The sequence below is a fragment of the Medicago truncatula genome, chromosome 2, assembly GCF_003473485.1.
Source record: "Medicago truncatula cultivar Jemalong A17 chromosome 2, MtrunA17r5.0-ANR, whole genome shotgun sequence".
NCBI lineage: Eukaryota > Viridiplantae > Streptophyta > Magnoliopsida > Fabales > Fabaceae > Medicago > Medicago truncatula.
In genome coordinates, this window is record NC_053043.1 from 35,022,547 (window position 1) to 35,039,102 (window position 16,556).

General features: G+C 34.1%; 1 protein-coding gene across 1 annotated transcript; it reads left to right on the forward strand.

Moving 5' to 3' along the window:
* Positions 1-4,233: 4,233 nt before the first annotated feature.
* LOC25487016 (protein PAT1 homolog) lies at positions 4,234-13,582 on the forward strand. The gene is made up of 5 exons (XM_013608854.3): positions 4,234-4,613; positions 5,667-5,809; positions 5,963-6,019; positions 9,488-9,551; positions 10,490-13,582. The coding sequence occupies exons 1-5, from the start codon at positions 4,520-4,522 to the stop codon at positions 12,772-12,774; spliced, it is 2,643 nt and encodes an 880-aa protein (XP_013464308.1). The 5' UTR covers positions 4,234-4,519; the 3' UTR covers positions 12,775-13,582.
* The last annotated feature ends 2,974 nt before the right edge of the window (positions 13,583-16,556 follow it).

Genomic DNA, 16,556 nt, shown 5'->3' on the forward strand with positions numbered 1-16,556 from the left:
CATCTCACGAGCGAGTTATTTAACATCAATAGAAATATATAATATAACTTATTGATCTTTATTTAAGTCGATAAGACCCGTGCGGAGCACGGGTCGAAAGTCTAGTCTTAGTTAGACTATACAAGTGATGAGGTCGTTGGGACGTTTCTAACCTAGTTGGTCATCAAGTTGCACCTGCTGATCGCACGGTGATCCTTACGTGTGGGGTCTTACTCTCTCAGTTGATTATAGGTTTATCTCTCCGGGGGCTAACTGCACATGCTGATCGCACAGTGATCCTTACGTACGGGATCTTATTAATTCAAAGGTAATTGAAATATAGATTTAAATTGGCGTTGCAATTTTTCCCAAGGCAATGAAGTCCAAGGTATCATTAGTCTAGTCCATCTATGAATCTTAGGACACTCATAATCAACCCTCTCTCACACTTAGTAGTTCTACAAACGGGTAACTCTATCTCGTCTACCTTACCAAGGGTTTAAGAGGATGGTTTTATCTAGGTATATTTCACGGAGTTGCTTGTTTCCTTAATTACTAAGTAGTTACATCATAGGTTCAGCAAAGTTACTGCTCAATCTTAGTAATGTCACCTCCTAAGCATTTACTACTAGGATCAACTCGCTTTCGGTATCTTTTGCTAGTTACTAACAAATTACTTCCTAGACAGATAGTTACCAGTATAATGTTAAAAATATCAAGATATAAGCAACAAGATAGTAATAACAATATTAGACCCTGTCACAACTTAAGTACCTAATCTAGGGTTAGTCTCCTTTGAAACAAATAACTAAATAAAACTTAATAGCAAACAAAAAATAAATAAAATATAAACGACGTTAAATTAAATAAATATCCAACAAAAATAAACAGAGGTTCATCTTAGAACTCTAACCTAAAAAAGAATTAGTTACACATGGTAACTAAAAACAAATTGCTAAAGATAAAAACATACCCTAGATAATCAAGGAGAAGATAGAAACTCTTCTTAAGCTCCAAAGTTGCCTTCCTCTTGAAATGCCACAATTATGAACGAGAAATTATGAATGAGGAAGACTGGTATTTATAGTGAGAGTTTCTAACTGGGTTTGGGCTAAAAACGCGGGCTAAACCCACAAAAATGCATAAAATTACACATGCGCCCCTGACATTTTCAAATGCCCAAGGCGCATGGTATTGCTTCCTTTGTCTAGTTTCTCTGATTTTCGTCGTTTTTAGGTCTTCGTCTTCAAATAACTTGTCTTGGAACTTGGGAACAAAATTCCTCCAACTGTAAAGTCTTCTGAGGCCTCTTGAATATTCATTCTTGGTCTTCCCAAAGTCTTGACAATTCTTCAGATGTTTTTGATTTGCCGATTTGCATGATTTCTTCGTGAATTACTTCAAAACCCCTCTAAAATTGCTATGTTTCAGAAAAACTATAATTATAGACTCAAATATAGAAAACATTACAAAAGTCCCGAAATCATAGGCAATTGTTCTAATATTCCTCATTTTTGCAGCTAAAACATACTGAAAATGACTGAAAAAACATGCTAAACATAACGTAAGATTACCTGTCATCGGTACCACAATGTCCAATTTTTTATCTCTTCACTCTTATATTCATGAGAAACTTCACTATTTTTTTATCTAGCTAAGATGTCAACGTACCATCAATTACGAGTTAGAAATAGAAAGGTCACTAGGCCATTCCTCAAGTAACGAGACTAAGTTTTGTTTTTGATTTGTGCTTATTCCCTTATTCACCTAATATTACCTACTAATGATGTAAGTTTTTTCCAGAAAAAAGCTACACATAGACTTGTTGTTGATCATATTTTCATCCCGTCTTATTAAATTGAGCCAAGTGTCTTAATCATTGGAGTGTCTTTATTTATGCATCCCAATTTAGATAAGCATCAACTTGTTGTAAGTGGGATATGCATCTCACTTTGCTTAAGCTTCAATATTTATTTTCAATATGAATATGAATATGAAAGTGAGACTTTGTTTTAATAATGGCTTAATGATTAGTTTTTAATTCAGCGATTAAACCAAACCATGACTAAACATCAAGTTACAGAACTGAGTCAATTTAAGGTTTGTCTTTGTTAGCACCAAAATCATAAAAACTCTTATATTTTTTTGGTGACTAGGGTTTGAACCCCGAATATATTATGCATTGTCCTTACTAGCTGAGCTAAGCTCACGGGAACATAAAAATACTTATATTAATATTACATGTTTAAAAAAAAGAGATTACTTTAAACTTAAAAAAAAATTGTTAACGAGCGCCTCCAAACACTTTTAAGTATTTTAAAATAAGTAGTTATTTTCTAAAAAGTTAATATTTCAATTTTTAATACATCAAATACACATGTTTTCATAAATATTTACCATTTATTATGGTCTTCAAGATTAAAGAATGTCTCCAAGACATTCATTAACATTTAAAACAAAAAGAGTTTAATTAATATATATCATCAGCATAAAAAGTTTTACATATTTAATGAAGTATGACAATGACAACATGTGTAAAACTTCTCTATAAATTAAACTCCTCTTAAAATAAAATAAAAACAACAAGAAGAAAATAAAGGGAAAAAGTAAGATTTTTTTTAAGGACATATGAAAAATGTTAGTTAGTAAGTAGTTTTTATGCTTTTTTAAGGAAGTAAGTAATTTTTATGTTAGTTTTATGTCGGTGTTTATTCTCTTAGCTCAATATAATATAATATATTGGAAGAAAGTGTAAAAATTGTCGAATACACCATTGAAATCCTCTTAGGACAGTATAAAACTATTTCACATTACTAGTGCATCCAACTGAACTTTCATATAGTTGAATTTTTTTTCACCTGTAAAATAGTTCAAAAATATATTTTTTTATTTGTTTTACAAAATCTCAAATAGTAAGTATAGGTTAACTTTTTGCCACATTAGACTACTTAAATGACTTAAGTAGAAATTTGATGGATGAGATTAAAGTGATGTAATATTTTAAAACGTGTAAGGTTAAAATGAAATTTAAAATAATATAAGGGACGAAAACTTAATTGAGCCTAAACTTTAGAATAGACACGTCATAATTTTTACGTGTCTTGAATATCATCATGGTGAAACCAAACTTTTTTTATAAATAACATTTAAGATGCCAAAAGCTTCACTCTTGAAAATGAAGTTGAGAAAGTCCAAATAATTAATACCTAACTTTGAATAGTACATTTATATACATAATACAAGTTCTCAAACTTAAGTGTTATACATATTTATCATGTCAATACTTGGATGCTATATAAATTAATTTTTTGCCACATTATATTACTTTAATGACTTAAGTGGGAAACTTAATGGATGAGACGAGAGTGATGTAATAGTTTAAAACGTGCAAGACCAAAATGAAATCTAAAATAAGTATAAATGACAGAAACCTAACTGAGCCTAAACTTTTGAATATGCACGTCATATGTTAGACGTGTCTTGAATATCATCATGGTGAAACCAAACTTGATTGTTTTTACATATAACATTTAAAACGCCAAAAGCTTCACTCGTGGACATGAAGTTGAGAAAGTCCAAATAATTAATACCTAACTTTGAATAAAAGATGATCAATCTCACAACAAAAACTAATACGAATATCTATCACAATTTTGCACACAAGAAGACATCAATATTGATAACGCTTATAAACAACTTCAAGAAAAATACAAAAAAATTGTGGTCGATTTAGTAGACAATTAATCACAATTGAATTATAAGGAGGTGGAGCATTCATAAAGATCAACATCAGATGCACTACGACTTTATTGCAAACTCAAGTTCTAAATTCTAGTATAAGGTGCTCTGACACTTGATCTCTTGTAAGCATGAATTGCATATTCGTGTCTCCTTACGATTACAAATAAAGGCGCAATTAACATTAACTAATATGATTTTCTCTAGACACTTTCACAAATTCTTTGAAATCTACTAGGAGAAGATGCAATTTGAGGAGAGAAAGAGAAAAAAAAGACAACGAATGAAACAAATTTTGATTTACCTTTTTTGTGAAAGAGTATACTTTGAATTTATTTATTTTGCAAAGATTGCATTTTTTGTTTCTAGAATGTAGAGACAAAAATTTAATTATATTATTCTATAATCTATACCCAAAAAAAAACTTTAATTTAATTTGTCCCTTTTATGACACACCATGTTTTTTCCATGCGAAAATGACTCTTTCACATTATTATCATTTTTTTCTTTCTAAACAAAACAAGAAAGAACAAATTCTGTAATAATTCAACCTATATCTCTACTTTCTAGGGTTCTTCTCTCTCTCTCTTTCTCTCTCCTCTGATCCAAATCCAACCCATGTGCTAAATTCCTATCACAGATCTTCCCCTTTCCTTCCTTTTAACGTTTCTTCCATAACACTCTTCAAAGTTTCAATCTTTTTCTCACATTGATTCTCTTTTTTTCTTCGAATCTTTGATTAAGATTCTTCAGCGTTTTCATCTCAAGGGTATTTTTTTTTTTCAATCACTCCTTCGTTTTTATGGTGGATATGGATGGTTTTGGAGGTGGGGGTGATCTTGGTGGACCTCCTGGTTCTGGAGATCTTAGGCAATTGGGTCATGTTCCTGTTTCAGGTTTGTGATGCAATTCCTTTTTTTTTTGTTTAATTTGTATTTGTTTTTGTGTTGTTTAATTCATCTGGGTCATGTAGATCTGGTTTGTTTGAGAAAGTTATTTAATTTGAGTTTTTTTGGTATAATTGGTGCATGATTTGGTGTTTGATTGTTAGTTTTGTAGTTCAAGTTGTTTATTTGTTTGTTATGTTAAGTTATTGTATGATTTGTAGAGTAGCTGAATCAAAAAGCTTATTTCTTTGTGAATTATTGTTGTGATGTTTTGGTTTATGCTATTGTTTGTTGCTTAAGTTATTGTAAGACCCTGTTTGTATAAACAAGCACTTACTATATAAGTGCTCATGTATAAGCTATTTATATAACAAAAGATAAAATCAAATCAAATTATTTTCATTTAAGTTATAAATTGTTTTCATAAGCTATCCTAGAGAGCTGATAGAAATAAGTTGAAAACAGCTATGAACATGCCATAAGTTGTTTTCATAAGCTCTTCCAAACAGACTTATAAATGTTTATGGCACTAGATAAGCTCTAATAAGCCAATCCAAAGAGGCCCTTATTATGACTGATTAATGACTTTTTGCTTCTCTGTGTGTGTTGGAGGGGTAGGGGGAGGGGTGAACATCGTGTGGTGAACGTGCTTACTCTTATGTATAATTCAGGACAGTTTAATTTGCCACAAGGCCAATCCAGACAGTGTTTAGGTTATAGTTAATAGCATTTTCTCACTATACCAACGCTTTGTTATAAATTATTACTCGCAGCAATATCTTCTAAATTTCTTGAGTAAACGACGTGTTGTTTGTACTTCCAATGGTCTCTTATCGATTTCAAAAGAAAAGTTATTATCCATTCCATAGGCGTTACATGTTGAAACGGATAAAATTATTATTAGTGCTATGTGGTGTGCTTATCTAGTTTTTTTTTTGTGGGAATTATGGTCACATGGGAACTCTTTGCTAATTGCAAGCGCAACACTGCTACCTGTACTTTTCATTTTAAGTAATTATAAGAATTTGGTAAAATGTATTTGATGATGTTTTTGTTATGCAGGAGGTGCTGTTTTTGATGCATCACAATATGCATTCTTCGGTAAAGATGCTGTCCAGGAAGTCGAGTTGGGAGGGTTAGAAGAGGACGCCCGTTTGCCAACTTTTGAATCTAATGAGGAGGAGTTCTTTTTTAATAGAGAACAGGTTCATTTTCAGTCTTATGTCTGTTTTTTATCTCTCAAAATTCACGTGGCTAGAATGTTTTTGAGCAACATCTCCCCTCTTTTCCTTTCTCATGTGATTCACATATATGGCACTTGAGTTTTGTATCAACTAACATTCACTCTCACTTTGCAGGATGAGGATGTGAGATCTCTTTCTGATATTGACGATCTTACAACCACCTTTTGGAAGGTAAGGATGTTGTACTATGATTATCACACTTTTCTGTATTCTGGAGGTTTTTATTAGATAAGTGACTAAGTGTTGTGATCATGTGATGATGATAGTTTCTTAATTTACATGCTTGATGCAAAAATGCAAAAATTATAAATTTTATAAAAACGCGTGTTTCTACTTCCTATATGATTGATTTAATGTTTCAAATATGAGTTGAGTCATGAATTGGAGAAAGATTAAAAAGTGAATACTCAACAGAAATTAGTTATTCCTGCACCGTTTTCCATGATTTAATGTTTCTCAATTTCCATGAGGAAGAACTGAAACAAGTCATGGGTTTGGTCCAGATTTGTCAACTATGAGAGAGAATCATGTACCTAAACCTGACATGTGAAAAATGTTGTTTCTAGGTTATTTTCTTCTTGCCACAAGATTAGGCACATTTTGTATCTTGTGCTCATCCACAGACATATCCTATCATATTAAGTGTTCTCGAGATTAGCTGCTTTTGTCAAGTCCATATTCAAACTAGACAATAGTATGGTAGCAGACATGGACAGGATTATAGAATCTAAGACCATTTTCAGGCATTGTTGATTTTTGATATTCCATGCCGAGTGCAAGCAATAAAGGGATATGGAATGGGGTTACCAAGTGACGTATCATTCTAGAAAACAATATACTGATCTAGGAAAAAAAATCTTTCAAATTCACAATTGAACAATTAAAAATTTGGGAATAATATTACTATTTAGTTGCTTGGTAGTTGATAGCGGCGTTGCACGTGGTAATCACGCCGGTGCAGCGCGAGTAGTTGTTGGTCGCCACAGCGAAACTTAGGGCATTCGGCATTAAGGGTGCCGGCGCCACAGTGACAGAACACGGTGGTGCGAGTCGTGTCCGCCGCGACACATAGATCTTCCATTGTAATCCTGTGATTTTTGCAGCTGCGGCAGCCCGGAGTTTGTTACAGGGTTTATGTTGTCTTTTAGGTCTAGCTACTAGGTTAACGGAGAAGATAAAATTTGGGCCCTTAAGGCCCAATCTACATAAATATCAAATAAAAGGCATCATAAAAAAACAATGGCCTTTGAATACCTTGGGCATTTAGAAAAGGCAATAGTAGTTACTAGTTAGTAATGCTAAACAAATAATAAAATAACAAAGTAACATAATTAAGTAAAAAAAGTATTACTCCCTCCGGTCATTATTATAAGCAAAGATTCATTTTAAGGTTCATTGAATAACTGATGTGTTTGGTCTATATTATAAACTACATCAGTTACTCAATGAACCTTAAAAGTGATTTTTTGCTTAAAATAGTGACCGGAGGAAGTAGTATCTAGTAATAATAGACCAACAATTGAATAATAATAAAAGTAATATAATCTAATGGAAAATGATTACTTGTACATATTTAGTATTAGTATTAATATTAGTACAATCACAACAACCAAGCCTTGTGTCGCTAAGTGTGGTCGGCTATATTTAGCATTAGTATAAAAATATTAAACTACATATAGTATAAAATTTTTAGATTATCCTTAGGCATTGTTTCCTTAGGCACTCTTGCTGCTACAAATTAGTCTCTTGTATTAAGCTTTCCCGTTATAAGGTCGCTCATGTGCACTGTGAAACCAATGAAGTTGCTGATTCTTTTACTAAATTTGGTCTTGCTCATAAATTCGATGTTGTTCCTAATTTTTCCTCTTTTGCCTTGTTGGCAGATTGAAATTCTGTCTGTCTTTCCTAGATGCTTTTAGAGTCATTTGTGTTTCTGTTTGGGGTTTGACCCTGTCTTTTTCATTAAAAAAGGATATAAATTATTTGTTTTAGTTTAAATTGTTCTAGATATATGTATATAGTATAAACTATTTAGATGGAAATGTAAATTATGTATATAGTGTTAATTATTTAGATGCAAATGTAAATATTCAAATGCGACCACCGCTCTGCATGTTATCCCAGTTTCGGAGTCAACCGCTCTGCGTGATCTGGGATCGACAACTATATTTGGGTGGTGGTTTGGCCTCGGGGAACTAACAATAGTATGATTTATATTCTTGTCTTACATTGGTCAGGCAACGTGATTGTTCCTGTTTTATTTATAAAGTGGTTGGCATTTATCCTTGGGAATTGCCTGGCCTGACCCAACCAATAATTTTTATGAAGTTTTGTGGCATTTCATGAACCAACTGCCCCAAAAGCTTAAGCTATTTGTTGAATGCATGATGCATGAGTATTTTAATGTTATATCATGCTACTTGATGCTTGACTTGGGCAGCCCAAAAAAAAAAACCAAGTCCTTATCATATCACCACCCTTCAAAGCCGACATCTTGGCAGCTGCACTCTATAATGCTTCACTCGGCCTCTTTCAGCCAGCCTCTCCAAGTACTTTGGGAACCCATGAGTCCTCTCAAGGCGGTGGTGATACATAGGAACCCGATAATACCTCTTATAGCATCTCCATTAGGGGTATCTAAGTGTGTTTCATAGAAGGATGAACCCGTTCCTTATTTTTTATCCCCATTGGAGGAGGAACCTGATGTGGGAAATTTGGTAGCATAGAAATTGTTGAAATACCTTAAATAAGATATGGCACCGCAGAATAAAAAACTGATTTATTTTCTCAACAGCCTGCAACCAACCATAAAAAGAAGGGGGGCGAAGACTGAAACATACCAGAAAACACAATTACACACATCTGAACCCAAATCAAGAAGATAAAGAAATCACAAAAAAAAATAAAAAATACAAACCACATCAAATAAAAAATACAAATGGCTGAAAAAAAGAGAGATGGAAGCGAAATTGAGTGTGGGGTGATTGGTTTGTGGAGGCGAGAAACAAAGTGTTATTTTTTACAGTGAAAAACACAGTTTGTGTTTGTGTGTTTGAGAGAAAGAAGGATTGGTCTCTCTATGTGTGTACACGATAAAATTATTATATTAATATTTTAATTTGAGGCAGCATTGATTATAAATAAAAAAAGTGTGGCTTGCTTAAGTGTTGCGTAATTTTTTTATCTTTGGAGCAAAATGTGTATGAGTTTCACAACCTATTTTCTCAGCGACGAATGCTAGTTTTTCCTTTTTGCTTTTGCCTTTCCTGGGAATTTAATTCCTATGGTTGCTAATGCTAATTTCAATTAACTTTGGCAATTAGCTATCCATAAAAGAAAAACAAAAGGAAAGTGAAAGAGTTAGTGAATGAAAGATTAATCTGATTAGCTTGCTTTCTTTGGCATTTCAAACATATTTGAATATTATTGGCATCAATTAACTGGTTCTGTCTCGCAACCAAAGTTAGTTGTTTGATCTTTTCTTGACATGTGCGCTACCTATATGTGCAATTTTGGAATTCAGTTTTTGACTGCTATGATTTTGATGATACTCGTCTCTTTGTCACTGTAAATAGTCATTGCTTAACTCATCCATATGAATACTAAGTTTTTTTTTTTTTTTTTTAAATTTGATTTCAGTTGAACAAGGCTGTCAGTGGACCAAGAAACCCAGGTGTTATTGGTGAACGTGGATCCAGAGAAAGTGAGTAAAGCAGTTGTATTTCACTCACCAATTTTCTTTTTCTTTTATTAAAATAAATTATGTCAAATTTTGGCATTCATTTTGTTTATTTATTTAATATTTCGAGTGAACAAGAAAATTGGTCTTTAAAATTGTAATTAAAATAGTCCATGAGTTTAGCGAAACGGAAAATACATTCATGAAATTGTAACACATAAATCAAAATGGTTTCATGTTTACTTATTATTCTTAGAGGCCATGACATGACATGTTAAACGAACATGGGATCTTCCCCATAGAAGTGGAAGCCCACATGTTTATTTAGTGTGCCACGATATAGCCTGTAGCAGCAGAAGTTAACAGAGGGACCATTTTGACTTGACGGTTTAAAGGATGTATATACCAATTTGCAAACTACAATAACTATTTTGATTGATGCTCGCAATTTCGAGGGCTAAATTTCCTATTTGCTCCTAAGATTTTAACTGATATTTTTCCATTATACTCTGAATCTTTGATATTGTCTTTTTTTGTTGAGAGTTTTTTCAACCATGGTTTTGCTACAAGTTTATTGATAACTTTACGGTTTTTAAGTAGAAAACTTTCTCTATTCAAGAAAAGGAGTGTGATAAAAGCAATAATAACTTAAATGTGTCGAGTCCATTCATTATTGCCTTGCATCAGTCATAAAATTAATGAGAGAGGATTGGCACTAATTTTAGGGTATTTGAGATTATTCATCTGAGGGGTTGTCTATAGTATAATGATTTTTCAGGTCTTGTCTTGACTGTTTAAAATCTGCATTAGAATATGTTAAGATGAGGTTATGCGTCTCTTGTGTTCAAAGGGCCTATATAATGCTGGGCTTTAGCAGCTTTATTCCCCTTTTCACTGTTGACAATATTTTTTTCATGTTGACTGATTTAATTATATATTTTTTTATTGCATCCACTATCCAGACTCTACATCTGATCTGGCACAAAGAGACGATGTTCATAGCTGGTTTGATCAGAATGCTTATGATAGTGAAGGTTCAATTGATGGAAAAAGATGGTCATCACAGCCCCAATCTTCTCTTGCCCATTTGCAAAATTCGAAGTCCTTGTACAGAACATCTTCATATCCTGAGCAGCTAAGGCAAGAGCAAAACTACCACCTCCAACATTGCTCTAGTGAGCCAGTTCACAACTGGCTTGATCAGCATATTTATGATATTGAAACAGCTCATGATGAGAAACGATGGTCATCTCAGCCGCATACCTCGATTCCACACTTACACGAATCAACACCCTTGTACAGAACATCTTCATATCCCGACAAACAACAGGAGCTTACTCGTTTTTCTAGTGAGCCAATATTGGTACAGAAGTCTTCTTTCACTTCTTATCCTCCGCCGGGTGGTCGATCTCAACAGGGTTCTCCAAGTCATAGTACAGGCCACTTGAACATTCCATATCACACTGGAGCAGCAGCTCAGATGGCACTATCATCTCAAAATCGACCACATTTCTCCAATTCTGCGCTACAGTTGAGTGGATTAAACCTTGGGTCACACTTTGGTGGAAACACACGACAATATTCTACTGGTTCCTCCCCTCTTAGTCAACGAATACAGAACCAACTGGTCAGCCAAGCAGGGTTATATCCAGGAGATCGGTCCAACCTCCTTAGTAATATGCTGCAGCAACAGTTACAGCTTCATAATGGATCAGTTTCTCCTCACTTGATGACTCAATTGCAACAGCAGCAGCATAGACTGCATCATCCTGTTCAGCAATCTGCAGGCTACTTGTCAGGTTTCCAGTCCCATTTATTCAATCCCCACCTTTCTCCTAGCTCATCCGTCAATAGCAAGTATGATCACAGACATAAATCAAGTCAAAAAGGTAAACATAGTCATCGTTTATCACATCAGGGTTCTGATGCCAGTAGCCAAAAGAGTGAAAGCAGTTCATTACAGTTTCGGTCCAAGCATATGACAAGTGATGAAATTGAGAGTATTCTTAGAATGCAGCTTGCTGTCACTCACAGTAATGATCCATACATAGATGACTATTACCACCAAGGTCGTCTTGCAAAAAAACCTTCTGTGGCTAAGTTAAAACATCCTTTCTGCCCAACCCAAATAAAGGAACTTCCTTCCCGAACACGTTCCAGTAATGATCCTCATGCATTTCTTCAGGTTGATTCCCTAGGGAGGGTTTCATTTTCGTCTATTCGTCGGCCTCGCCCTCTTCTTGAGGCTGATTCTTCAAATTCTTCCATCCCTGGTAGCTCTGATCTAAAGATTTCAGAGAAGCCTCTAGAACAGGAGCCTACATTTGCTGCCAGAGTCACAATTGAGGACGGTCTTTGTCTTCTTCTTGATGTAGATGATATTGATCGTTACCTACAGTCTAATCAGCCACAAGATGGTGGAACGCAATTAAGACGAAGAAGGCAGGTCCTATTGGAAGGACTAGCTACTTCACTTCAACTGGTTGACCCGCTGGGGAAGAATGGGCACAAGGTTGGGCTTGCAGCTAAGGATGACCTTGTTTTCATAAGGATAGTATCTGTCCCTAAGGGACGCAAGCTCCTCGCGAAGTATCTTCAATTGCTTCTTCCTGGCAGCGACCTTATGCGGATAGTTTGCATGACCGTCCTTCGGCATTTAAGATTCTTATTTGGTGGTCTCCCCTCGGATCCAGCAGCTGCAGTGACTACATGCAACCTTGCCGAGGTTGTTTGCCAATGTATCCGTGGAATGGATCTTGGTGCTCTTAGTGCCTGTCTTGCTGCAGTTGTTTGTTCTGCAGAGCATCCTCCTCTACGCCCTGTTGGAAGCACTGCTGGAGATGGTGCTTCCCTTATTTTGGTATCTGTTCTTGAGAGGGCTACCGAGCTTCTAACCGATCCACAAGCAGCCTGCAACTATAATATGGGTAATCGTTCCTTTTGGCAGGCCTCATTTGATGAATTCTTTGGTCTTATTACTAAGTATTGCATGAATAAATACCACAGTATCATGCAGTCCCTCCTTTTACAAAATGCACCAAATGTGGATGACATTGGATCAGATGCTGCTAAAGCAATTAGTAAGGAAATGCCTGTTGAACTCTTGCGCGCAAGCCTCCCCCACACTGATGACCGCCAAAGGAAGTTATTACTGGATTTCGCTCAGCGTTCTGTTCCCGTGATTGGATTTAACAGTAATGCCGGGGGCAGTGGAGGTCTTGTGAATTCAGAGACAGTGTTAAGTTGAAAGATAGCCATGAGAAATTCTTCTACTGATAATGGTTTTTGGGTTGAAAAGTCGCATACAATGCCACAACTGCAACCCTGAAATTGTTCAAATACATTTGGTGCTCAAGTACTTCTGGAGCAATCTTAAATGGAAGTGTGAGTTGTATCCTATATGATGGATGGAAGCTTCTTCCTCGTCCTAAATTATCTACTTGCTGTCATTGTGCAGCATTCAGAAACAAATATGCAATCAGGCCGTTTATTTTATTATGTGCTTGGCTTGATTTGTTCCTCTTGTCTTTTATTTTTCTATTGACAAGGGAGCTTATTTTGTTACTATGTGTGGTAGGAACACACTAGTTGTTAGTATGTACAGGTTTAGGTAATATATGATTCCATGTCTCCTTTCTTATTATTACATGGAGAAGGGTAATGGTGGGTTGTACTCGCATCATATTTATGAAAGAACTGTTTATTTTAAAGGGCTATTGGGATGTGCAAACTTTGCTGAGAAAGAGGTTGACAATTGAGCATGCTGAAATTCAAACGAACACTGTAGTGAGGAATAAGTTATGTTGAACCTGCTGCGTAATTTTATCTTTCTTTTTTTTAAGATACGATTTAGAATTGTCAATTTGTATATATGTGCTACTTATGTATTCCCTAACTTGTGAGAATATCCAGTTTATTTTTTTACTGTTTCTGTATGAGTTTGGCATGCTTTTACTTTGGTTTTTGTTGAGGTTCATTCCACTTTGTAGGATGATTGAATTGTTGAAAGAATGTACTTGTTGTTCCTCCCGAATGGAATTTCATTTTGACAGTAATGGTTTAGGCTGCTTGGTACAATATTATTGTTCGTAACGTGTTTATATATATGTGTGTGTGTGTGGATACTGATTGTTTATTTTATAAACAAGGTACCTAAACCATACCAGGCCAGTCAAAATCGGACAGCCATTCGGTCTGACTGAACCCTAGACCGGTTGTACACAACCCTTTCAAGCAGTTTGAAAAAAAGAATATGTTTTTCTATATCATCTTTTGGGAAAAAAATATATGTGAACGGGTTAGATTCTTCAATCAACAACATATTTGTATGTTTTGCTTTGCGTTTCATCTGAGTGTTGTTGCTTTGTCTTTCATCTATAGAAGAAAATTGAGTTGTGTTTTGTGACTAAGGAGAGTGATATGGTAGTGGCAAGGAAAGTAAATGAGGCGAATACATACTTAAATTTTTGTAACTTGAAGCCATGCTTTAGGTTTATACACAAGCAAAATCTGATAATTTCTTCTTGGAAAAATCAAACACAACAAAACTAAATCTCACTATTTTAAACAAAATCAATTGATAAAGTCTATCATGAGCATCTTTTGTCAATATCCTATTCCTACTTGCTGGGAAATAACAACAATCATTTGGTAGAAAAGTCAAATGCACATTTCAATCATAGCCCTGTGTTTTAAAAAATGAATACTACTTACACCCATCGCTTTCAATCGCACACGCTGATTATTAACAACATTTAGAGCGTTATGTTGAGACAATGGTCAATTTTGTTCCTCTTCAAAAAAAAAAAAAAGGTCAATTTTGTTGTCACACACTAAGGAAAGTAATGGCGATGGTAAGGAAAGGAATGATGATGAAGGAGTGATTTGGCTTGCTAAGAATGGAGTTGTGTCATCTTCGGATTCTCATATTCGGGAGAGTTGTCATTCTCATGTGCATTTGTAGTTTTTTGCTTTCTTTGGTGCTTTAGTTTTTCCTTTAGTAAGAAAAATATTTGAATGAAAAAAATGTGAAAGGAAATACAAAGAAATAATTGGTAAGAAAAGATAAACGGGGTTGAAATGTAACAATGAAACATGACAGATCCAATAATTTTTAATAGTAAGTGAGGTTTAAAACATATTTTATTTTATTTGAGACTTTTTTTGTCTTCACATAAGATCTTTTTGTTTAAAAAGCTTAGTGAAACATATTTTTTGTTAGTGAGTTTAAAGCTTAGTAGTCTTGCTCTTAGACCAATCCTCATACGAACGAATGTGTATGTAAGGGTTTTGGATTTTTGTGCAATCCAGAAGGTAATAATGGAAAGATTAATGGCTGAATACTGTGAGATTTTGATTCAATGACAATTGGGAATTACAATCAAACAATAATGTTGAATCAATTTGTTAATGGAATAAAAATACTAGAAAGTAAAGATAGAAGAAGAACCTAAGCACAAATAAATGCTTAGGGTCATACCCATCATTATTACTACTTAATTGGTGTATAACATTGTAACCTATAATATATTTCTTAAAAAAAAACCTATAATATTAGTTCATATCATTGCTTAAGTGTTTATCTAATTTTTTTCTTATTAGAAATCGATTTCCTAATCTATCTTTTTAGAAATCTTTAAGTTCATACTAAAATCAATTTTCATAACCTTCAATCGATTCTTTCAAGTTCATTTTCTATATTTCATATTCTTCAACATAAAAATTAATTTATCTAGCCCTAAAATCGGTTTAGGTACTAATAAACGACTTAAGTCACTATAGAATCATACAACAATCATTACAATTCACATAACAACCAATTAAACATCAAATATAGCACAATTAACACGAAATGCGTACATTAAACACCAAATAACACATTAACATTGAACATCAAACAATTACCATCCAAACAACACATAAACGTTTGCAAACATAATATTCAAATTGACGACATATCATTAGAGATGGTCTAGTCGTATAGCAATTAACCTAATGCATTGTTCCCACAATTATGCAAACCCTACTTAATGGCTATGAAACCCAAAGATCATGAGACATATTTATTTATTATACTTACCATCATCCATTATATTCCTTATTAAACCCTTTCGTACCTTAACTGACGATTTATTTTCACATAAATTTGGTAGTAGACGTCGATACAACTTTCTCAAGTCTAGTTCTCAAAGAAAGTTCGTAGAGTTAAAAGTAAGAAAAAAAAAGTCGGTTTGAGTAAATTACGCGAAACAAATCTAGATTATAAAGTTTATCGATCAAAGGTTGATTATGATTGACTAGTAAAAACACTGACGTTTTTGAATTAGGTCTTCCACAACAACAAATAAATTTGAATTCGATTGATATTTGACACTTATGGTTATTTGAAATTTTGACCCAAAATTATGATTTTTAGCTAAATTTCAGTGACCAAATTTAGTTTTAAGTTCCTTTTATAGGTTTGGTTTTATTTTCTCAAAAGATTGAGTTTCAAACTTAAATTCATATTTAAATTTCAAAAATAGTGTAACATACTTTTTTTAACCAACTAATAAAATTGATTTTTGTAACAAAAAATTAATTTTTTAGATTAAAAATAACATTGTATAATACAACTTGATGAAATCAATCTTTGCAAACATAAAAAATGATCTTCCATAGAAGTTTAATTAATGTTTTTTCTAATTCGGTTGTAGAGGTCTTAACGTACCTACACTTACCATCTTTTATCCGTTTCCACTTAGACGGCTTCACAGCGGTGAAGTTAGTGACGCCACAATAACGAAAGGGATTACGACATTTGATTACATTTAACAAGCGGTGGGGAATGGCGGGGGAACGAGTGGTCGATTTTTTTAAGACGTTTCGCGGCACTACACGAGTTTGTGCAAGGTATACTAACAACCGCGTTGCCTCCAGGATAAAACAGCTCAATCCACCTGTTCGATTACGCACTGCACCGTAAGTAATCATTCTAGAAATAACACCCTCAAATATGGTTTAATCAATCGTTCGATTAAACCACTCTAC